Below are 9,754 nucleotides of genomic sequence, written 5' to 3' on the forward strand. Positions count from 1 at the left end.
CGCCTGCCTCTGCCTCCCGAGTGCTGGGATTAAAGGCATGCGCCACCATGCCCAGCAGGCTTTGGGATCTTAAGCCATACCCTATTGCTTCCAGTCTGCTCCCTCTGCTCTGTGCTTGTGCCTGGGGATGTGAGCTCTTGGCTTTCTGCACCTGCTACCATGCCTGCCTGCCACGATGGGCTCATAACTCTGGAGCCAGAATAAACATAAGTTGCCTCAGTCAGTGTTTAATCACTGTAATAGAAAAATAACTAAGACATATCCAGGAACCACACGTTGAAAGAAGGCTCCTTCAGAGCAAAGGTGTGGATGTGGAGAACATACTTCCTCAGTGGAGGTCACAGCACCGTGAACATAATGAGGACTTACAGATCAATGGTCTACCTTGTGGTCAGAATTGGTCGTCGGATTGCTCGTGACCTTAACACTGAGGACCAGACAGCAAGAGGGATGGAGATGGATCAGGTATTTCCCCTAAACAACAGGAACACTACCTATTCCACACCATAGCCTATAGAACTCTGACCTGATGGCTGTCTCGTAGGCCTGGCAGAGGGAACACCTGCTGTAGCTTTGGGGCCCCAGTGAAGCTGGTTTGAGTCCTAGAAAGGGCCTAAGAGGCACTAGGAGGGGGCAAGGGTGGTATCCATGGCCTTTACCTTCATGGCATCATGGACATCCTTCAGGAGCTGGGTGGCTGGGGGTTTCTGCTCCCGATACTGCTCAAACAGGTAGTTCTGTCGTGCCCGCCTGATGATCTGTAGAGGTGGGAGACTGGTTATGATCAGAGTCCACTCTCTCCCATATGTAGAACTGTTCTTACACTGCAACTGAGTGAGGGTGAAGAGGCATGGGGACAGACACAGGTCCCAAACATTGTGGCACTGTGAGACACCATTGCCACCCTTCCTTCTGTACCTGAAAAGTGGGGCTGAGGTCTACTGTGAACATCTGGGTGTCTAAGGACAGGTCATTGAGGCCCCAGCTTTCTCAGCTAGCAAGATACAGAGAGGCCCTGCTTCCACAAAGAACCAGGAGTGATTGGAACTTAAGACAATGCCCAGAATCTGCAGATTTCTCGAAGCATCTAGGCACCCGGGCAAATGACTCCACCTCTGCATAAACTGTTTATTGGTTCACAGCAGGGACTCAGTGTTTATTAGGTCAGACACGAGCCTGCCTCCTCTCCAGCCCATCTGTCCATCCAAGTAGCCCAGCAGTCCTGTAACTCCTTATGCAGTCCAGACTGGCCTCACACTCAAATCATCCAGTCTCAGCCTCCTAAGTGATGGTGGGCAGCTGGATTTCTTATCTGAAAGTCCTGTTTCCTCTAATGTTACCCATCAGGTCTGAATGTTAACACAGGCGCCCCCTTTACCTTATCATCAATGTCTGTGATGTTCATGCAGTAAAAGACATCATACTGGAAATAATCCCTCAGCACCCTCCTCAGGATATCGAAGGAGATGTAGGACCTGAAGCAGCAGAAAGCACAGGTCCCCAGTTGGCACACAGTGCCTGTTAGTTTGATATTGCAAGAACATGAAAAAACTGAAAACACCCCCAAATCCCAAGTCTTCTGAGCACCCACATGATGTCACAAAGTCAAACTTCCATGCTATGAAGTAATGTTTCATCAACAAAACTGTTAAGAATTAAAATTACCTTTAGACTATGCACATAAGATGCATGTGAAATAAGTAAATGCTGTGTTTTAGTATGTGTTCCATCCCCAAGACCTCCCATTTATATGAAAACAGTCCAAAAATATCTGAAAACCTACCACCCTCAGCACTTCTGGATCAGACACCCAGGCTAAGGAAATTCAGCTTGTTAGGGGCAGGCTCCATGGCTTTTACCCCATCAGCCATCAACTCCGAAAAGTCACACCGTTAACATGTGTGTCAGGGAAGGGATCATGGCCCACTACACCTTAGCTCTGCATGTACACATCACATGTCCACCTGGGGTAGAGACAGTGTCTGGGTCGACTCCAGGATGGCAACACAGGCTCTGTGTACTCCCCTTTCAGCTGCCTTTAACTCTCCAGCAGTACAGATCCCCAGCGTCAGACCCACCTGGCATGTCCCATGTGAGACGCATCATAGACAGTCGGCCCGCAACAGTACCACGTCACCTTCTTCCCATCTTGAGGTATAAATACATCCTTGTTAAAAAACAAGGAATGCCATCACCAGAAACTCAAGACACTCCACAGCACAGCAAGAGGAGCCACAGACAGCACACTAACTGATGGCTGAGGGCCATTTATTTGTAAGCCAGAATCTGGCTTTGAATTCACAATCATCCTACCTCCACCTCTCAAATACTTGGATCAAAGGCCTAAGCCACAACCAGCAAGACCCTCCGTCTCCTGTTTTACTGATAAAGTCATAGCATTCAGTACGCTGTGTAGTGAGAGCGTGGTGAGGCGTCCTCACCCCCTCCCTCCCTGGAATGTTCCTCCTTCTCCATCTCTTCTTCCTCAGAGTGGAGAAGGGAACAAAGTTGCTGTTGTGAAAATATCAGCTTAGCAGGAATTGCAGTTAACAAATACCAGCCTGAATCTTAACTGCTCTAGACAACCACCTCAGGAGGTTGGCACTGATGCCATCTTCTTCAGATAAAGAACAAAGGGCTGAGAGCAGCTAGCCACGGTCTGTGCTTCCCCGAGGAGCCTGGCTTAGGGGCCAGAGCATCCAAACAGTCACAGACTTGGGGGGGGGGGCGGGCGGGTGTCACTGTCAGTGAGTTACATAAGCAGATGGGACCTGTCCCAGACATGTCTCCTGCTTGCTGAGCACATGATCAAATACTCAGCCAGGGTGCTGGAGAGATGAGTGCATACTGCTTTGACGGACCTGAATTCAGTTCCCAGCACCCATGCTGGGTGGCTCATAGCCATCTGTAACTTCAGCTCTAAGGAACCTGAAGCTTCTGGCCTCTGTGGGCACTGTATTTACATGTTCATACCTCCACTCAGATACACACATAAACACATAATTAGAAGTAAAACATAAAAAAAAAAATAATAACCATCCCACAACTGGAGAGCTTTCTGAAGCCTGTGCCACTATGGGTGTGAGCTAAGTATAACAAACCATCAGGTTAAGAGGCTGTATTGGCTTCCTGGCACATGCTGGGCTCTAACACCACCTGGCGGGTTTGCCACTTTGCCTAATCTGCTTGGCTTAGGACAGTGTATGATAGCCATGAGTCCTCCTGAAAGCTGCCAGCACTTGGCTTAGCTGTTAGGACCTTGAACGCTCAGGCCTGGCCAATGCTGGGAGGCCGGCAGGGAGACTTCCCCAAAGCACTGTCGTGTACAAGGTATCTGCGCCCTCGTTTCAGAGCACAGCTCTGTCTGGGTTGCAGAGGCCAAGGCAGAGGAGAAACAGAAGATGCAGAGGCCATAGCACAGCACTGGAGTAACAGAAGGACTCTGAGCCTAAACTGAGGGAACATGGGAGTCACGTGCAAACTTTCTTACCTTGTTCCGGGTGAGGCTATTGTACAGGCGGAGCCTGCAGGGCTCAGTCCCTATTGGGGGGGACCACTGAGGCTGCACTCGCCGGCCTTTACCTGGAAGCACAAAAGCAGACGGGTCACATAGCAGGTCACCTCTGGTTCTCAACGCCAGGGTTGAACAATGGCACTTGTGCTTTTGAGACAGATTGTCGCTTTGTAGCCCCAGCTGTTCTGGAACTTCCCATGTCGTTCAAGCTGGCCGCAAACTGAGGCTCCTCTGGCCTCTGCCTCCTCAGTGCTAGGCTTAAAGGCATGTGGCTTGTGATCTTCAGGTCACATTCTGCTGCTGCATGCCAACAAGACCTCCGGAGAGACTCAAGAACACCCACGTGGTGTGCCACACACCTCCCACCAGCCCTTGGCCATGTACCCATCCCCACACAATGCTGTCCATGCCTCTGGATCTCCATAAGTTCTGACTATGATGTGGCAGTGGCACTGCAGCCCTTACTGTCCCCAGCTGTCAGGATCCTTTGCCTGGACAAGGTAACAGTCTGTGGACACGTTGTGACACACAGGCCATCTCCAAGTCACCAGGTGCAACAGAGGTTAAGGTAAGAATAGCCTCCAGCCCCTCCTTGTCTCTGTCCTTGGCATCATATCTGGCTTGGCCTACAGCTAGACTGACCCTAAGCTCTAGATATAAGTCTGTTGCACTCCCACCCTGACCCAGGCCGGTCCACACTGGCTTGGCAGCCTCCACAGCCCAGCCTCTTACTCTCAGGCAGTACCTGCTCTCTGGATACATGACCCAGGCACTTTTTAGCATGTATCTGAGGCCTGAAAGGTTTTCCCTGAAGACAGACCTGTTTCTTGAAAGGACGTCCCTAATCTGCATGCCTGGGTACTCTGAGATGTCACAAGGGTGATGCTTCAAGCTTCATAATCTCAGTCCAGAAAAGCTGACTGAAGCCCACCAGGGAACCATATGACCATTGACAGCCTGCCCATGCTGTGTTGGGCATACCTGCCTTCTTCCTTAGTCTTTCTGACAGCCAGGCCCTGTGATGCTCCCCTATGCAGGTCTACAAGTATGGATCTCACTGGGTCACCTGTGGCAGACCTTAATGCACCTTGGTGTCCAGTCCCTCAGCCCCCCTCACCTCTGCTGAGCAAGGTGGAAGGTCTTGAGCTGACCTGGTCCTGGTCTTCCCTCACCATGGACACTTCTCTTGCCTTTGGCCACCTCTGACTCCTACGCAAAACTGACTATAAGTGACACCACACCTCAATAGGTCTACCTGTTGATTTTGCTTTAAGTCACAGAGAAATTTGTTATGGGCATGGGCCATCCCCAGGCTCCATCCTTGCCCAGATCACACTAGACAGAATAAAGGAGACTGGTAATTAACAGGCTAAGGATGAAGGGGAGGACCATCACTGTGTGGGGTACATGAGGGAAGTGACAGTGGTCAGCAGCAAGCAGGAGCTCCTTCCTCCAGGTGTCGGGTCCCATCACAGGCAGACAGAGGCTGGGATTGAGGAAACACCAACCTTTCACCAGACACCAAGCTCAGTCTCAGCTTATCCTGAGCACACTAGTACCTGACCAGAAAGTATCTCTATGTGATGGGAGGATTCTGAAACTGTACTTCCTCAAAAGACCCAGAGGCGACACCAAAAACGGAGATGCTGCTGGATTCTCACAAGAAGAGACACTACCAAGGGCTGCTACACTGAATGCTGCCACAGACCCACAGCCCAGTGACAGGCTTTAAGCTCATCCAGCAGAGACACATTCTGGATTGGAAAAGGGTGCAACAGGGCAAGATACACAACAGCCTGTCTTCACAGGTTTTCTGGGTCAACAGGGCACACAGGGGAGGTTCTTAGGCTCTTCCTGAACCCACAACCTAAGGACCCACAGCAGTTTCCTAGGTGTAGTCAGCCTGTTTAGGTTTCTTCTAAAACCGTCCCACTCTGGGCCAGGCACCTGTGGTGGCACGGGTCTGGTACTGCAAGTGTCACTGACTACAAAACAGACAGCTAGACTTTGAAAATAGGATGCAAGAGGCTGGAGGTCCAAAGACGGAGAAGCTGCTGGGAAGCAACGGCTCTAAAGGGTGTGAGGTAATGCAGGAGCTTGAGCCCACGTCCAGGTGAGAGCCCCCAAGCTCAAAGCCCGAGGACAGAATGGACCTCCATGCTGAACCACACAGGGTGATGGAGGGAAGGATGGTGCCAAGTGGGCTGGCTCCTTAGGAAGGGAACTATGAAGGCTAAAAAGAAGATATACATTTTCCATGTTTGAGAGGATACTTTGCTGCTAAGGCCTCAGCCTTGAGAAGGCAAGGGTGGTGACATGCTTTATGTATAGAGCAGCAAGCAGTAAGAACGGTGGGCTATGTTGTGGGCTTGAAGTGAGGAAGTGTTCCTTCTCATTTGGAGAGCACGCTTTAGAAGACACCCAGGACAGGGAGAATTCTAATCCTCACAGCTGTATGGAGGCAGACAGAGCTACTGTCAATCCAGACATGATGTGGACTCTGGAGCCTGGGCCTGCCAAAAGCCAGTGAACAGTTATGGGCAGCCCAGATCCAGCCTCCTCCTCCCCAGCCATGCTTTTGCATGTTTCTACGTAAGGGATCTGACCTAATGCATTTTCTTCACAAGATTACATGGACCTCATGGCCCTGTGGACAGCTGTGGTGCTAGAGGAAGCAGGGCAACCCTGTTAGAGGACGTTAGTGCGGTCCTTGGTCCATCTTCCATTCAACAGCATCCCTCAGAGAAGCCTCAGTAGCTAGTGGCTGACTATAGTGGGAGGCCCTTCTCTTCATGGGTCATGAGGCCCCTGAGAAGTAATGCTCTGCTCCGTCCACTGGCATGGATAGTGGTATGTCTATTTGGTTCTTCCCAGGACCATAAATGAAGCCTAGATGGCTGGCTGTTGAGGCCAGGGCCTGTCCCTGATCTCCTTCCTACTGTCATAACTCAAAGTTGAGGCACAGTGTTCAACCTGACTCCCTTTGGAGAAGACACCTGGTGTTATATATGACATCTGGAACACACCTGGGACAGTGCTGGACACAGGGACAGCAGAGGACCAGGGAAGACTATCTATGCAGCCACACCTCCCACCTAGGCCGGAACAGGGTTTCACTTGGGATAATCCAGAAAAATCAAGACTTCTCCTGACCCTAGGAGACTCTTCAACATGCTCCAAGTTCCCAACCCAAGCCTGCAAAGCCTCAAGGAGGCCACAGCAGGGACTACTTAGCCATCTCCACATAAAGGAGACGTGTACTACAGCCAAGGGAGTCTGGGGCTCAAGGGCCTCAGGTAACGTCAGAAAGGAGCACCCACAGAAGGGAGCTTTCCCATATGGCCAGATCAAGATGACAAACCATTTGAGTCCCAAGCCAGAGCTTCCCCAGTAGTGCCTCCTCATCCTAACAACTGTGCCCAGTGACACCAGCAGCACCCACAGGAATGACTGACTTCATCTCAAAGCAGACAGGAGACTTATGCGGGTTTTTTTTGGTCAATGAATACAGATCCAATATTTAGTGACATTGCACCTGAAAAGAAACAAATGTAACCTATGGGACTAAAGACAAGAACCAAGAGCCACTCCCATCAAAGCATTAGTGGAACCCCAAGACAGGCATGTAACAGCATCTAGTATGGTCCGGAAGTGGTCCCAAAGGTGGCACTGAGCTACATGTCGGCTACATGACTTCACCCTACCAGACCCAACAAGTGTGGTTTCTGCCCCATAGGACCACTTGACTGAAATATGGTGGTGAGTATCTAGCAGGATATCCACTGCCCTGTAGCACCTCATGCCCTTGACCTTGAAGCAGAGGTTCACTGCTGTTACTCACTTGCTTGAAGCCTGCAGGGCTCGCCTCTGCCTTGGGGGCCACCCAGGAGCGCTTCTATGTGCCTGAACCACCGAGTCACGTGGAAGAGCCTTGAGTCAGCGGGAGGGGCCGAGAGCTGCCTGAACACGTCCACATCTGCCTGGGATAGGGAGTACCCCTGGATATAGCTACGCGTGCTGAGGTGTTGGTCCAGGGCCTGCACCCTGGCTGCCTCGTCACTAATGCTCAGAATGGACCTGTAGTCGGCAGCTGCAAAGACAGAGGGCACAGGATGTCAGGCCAGAGGACAGGCAACCCATGACATCAGGCAGGCAGGCAGGCAAGCAGGCAGAACAGCACATGTCAGGCAAGCGAGTAGGGGAGATGCAACATCAGACAGGGCAGGCAAGAGGGCACGGGAAAGAAAAATGAATAGGTCACAGGATGTCAGGCATGCACACGGAAAGCTTCCAAGGTACAAGAGCCAGACAGCTGTGTTTGTCAAAGCCCTTTCCTGCGTGTCAGACATCCAGAAGAGGAAGGACCACAGGGTGGGATGCAGAGAAGTGGCTGGCTGGAGGATGGCAGGGTGACAGTGGGGCAGGTCAGGTTCCCTCCTAGAGCCTTAAGGAAAGGCTTCACATGTATACTGAGGTGGTCTGCAGTACCGTGAGTGATGTTAACGCCAGAGATTGTGTACTTTAAAATGGCTAACTTGGGTCAGGCATTTTGATGTACACCTTTAATTTCAGCAGAGGCAGGCAAATCTCTCGAAGATGTAGTTCAGAGTACTCACCTAGCAAGTATAAGGCTCTGGGTTTAATGTCCAGCACCACAAAATAAACTAATCAATTAATGAAATGGCTACTTGCAAGCTACAGAGAGGGTAGCAGTCGAAGAGCCCTCTGCATATGGCATAGCCGTGCATAAGCCACTGGAACAAATATGGCTTCCAGAAGCAAAATACCATATCCCTCCCTAGGTTCTCCAAACCCACTAAGAGTGTTCAGGGCTGCCAGGAGGAACTGCTCTGAGGACACCTGACCCCTCCACTGGGGCACCTGCTACAAAGGGTATAAGAGCTATGAGTGCCATCTCCCACACCCCTGAGAGTGGACAGACTCCAGGCAGTGTTCTGCATGAGCTCCAGGCGGAGAGAAGTCTAAGCTTCTATCGTGGCTGGACTTTTACATCATGTCCTAGCTAGTTTTATGTCAACTTGGTCTAAGTTAGTCATTTAGGAAAAGGGAACGTCAGTTGGGAACTTCTGCCACCAGAATGGCCTAGGAGCAGGCCTGCGGCATATTTTCTGAATTAGTAATTGAGAGCTAGCCTACTGTGGAGCCATCTCTGGGAAGATGGTCCTGGGATATGTGAGAAGGCAGGCTGAGCAAACCCTGAAGAGCAAGCCAGTTAGTTAACAGCACCCCTCCATGGCCTCTGCATCAGCTCCTGCCTCCCGGTTCCTGCCCCGTTTTGAGTTCCTACCCTACTTCCTTCAGCAATACAGAATGTCACCTGACAGTTGAAGAAATAAACCCTTCCTTTCCTGGGTGTTTTTTGGTCATGGTACTCTATCACAGCAGTAGAAACCTAGGACACTGCAAGCCCTGTATCTTTTCCTCAGTACTCAGCCCTTAGTACACAGCTTTAATTCCAGACAATGAAGGTAGAGTTAGTTTGTAGAAGGAAACACCCATGTTTGAAAATGATGTCAAATTGTGTGGCAGACACAGTGATGAAGCAGACAAGATTTGATGGAATAGAATATGCCAGACTCTCACAAGAAGAAAGAGGAAAACGAAGCTATTTAAGGAGCAGCGCTGAGAGGAAAAAGGGAGGAGGCAGTTTTATGGGGAGGGTTTTACAGAGACAGGTGAAGACAGAATGAGCCAGAGAATGAATGAGAAGGAGCCAGAAGGTTGGAACATATTGCCAAAGTTAGTATGAGACCAAGCAGAGCTGTTCAGGAGATGCCAAGAGAGAGAAGGCAGATTGAATCAGTCAGCTTGGAGAGGAGTTTGAACCAGAACAGCTGAGTTGAACCAGCCAACTAGAGTTCAGAAGGAACTAGAAAGGATGAGCTTATTCAGCAGTAAGTCTCAGAGGCTGAAAACATTCTAGGCCTAGATTAGTAGACCGAGGCAGTAAGCCTCCAGATAACAATTACTGCAGGAGAATAAAAGTTACTTTTACGCCCCCCAATGGAGGAGCTAGAGAAAGTACCCAAGGAGTTGTAGGGGGCTGCACCCTGTAGGTGCAACAACAATATGAACTAACCAGTTCCCCCTGAGCTCAAGTCTCTAGCTGCATATGTAGCAGAAGATGGCCTAATCAGCCATCATTTGGGAGGAGAGGCCCCTTGGTCTTGTAAACTTTGTATGACCCAGCACAGGGGAAGGCCAGGGCCAAGTAGTGGG

The 9,754-nt window shown here is 50.5% G+C and overlaps 1 protein-coding gene across 2 annotated transcripts in view; it reads right to left on the minus strand.

Moving 5' to 3' along the window:
- The window catches only part of Cars (cysteinyl-tRNA synthetase), a 45,518-nt gene that overhangs the window by 30,223 nt on the left and 5,541 nt on the right, over positions 1 to 9,754 (minus strand). The window contains exons 2-6 of one of the 2 annotated variants that reach the window (XM_021195472.2): positions 7,356 to 7,604; positions 3,491 to 3,582; positions 2,079 to 2,167; positions 1,379 to 1,475; positions 660 to 758 (exon numbers count right to left, since the gene is read on the minus strand). In XM_021195472.2, the coding sequence (XP_021051131.1) occupies positions 660 to 758; positions 1,379 to 1,475; positions 2,079 to 2,167; positions 3,491 to 3,582; positions 7,356 to 7,604 (626 nt within the window). The remainder of the gene's footprint in view (positions 1 to 659; positions 759 to 1,378; positions 1,476 to 2,078; positions 2,168 to 3,490; positions 3,583 to 7,355; positions 7,605 to 9,754) is intronic. The other variant, XM_029544909.1, reaches the window with a different exon arrangement.

This window comes from Mus pahari, chromosome 1 (genome assembly GCF_900095145.1).
Source record: "Mus pahari chromosome 1, PAHARI_EIJ_v1.1, whole genome shotgun sequence".
Classification (NCBI taxonomy): Eukaryota; Metazoa; Chordata; class Mammalia; order Rodentia; family Muridae; genus Mus; species Mus pahari.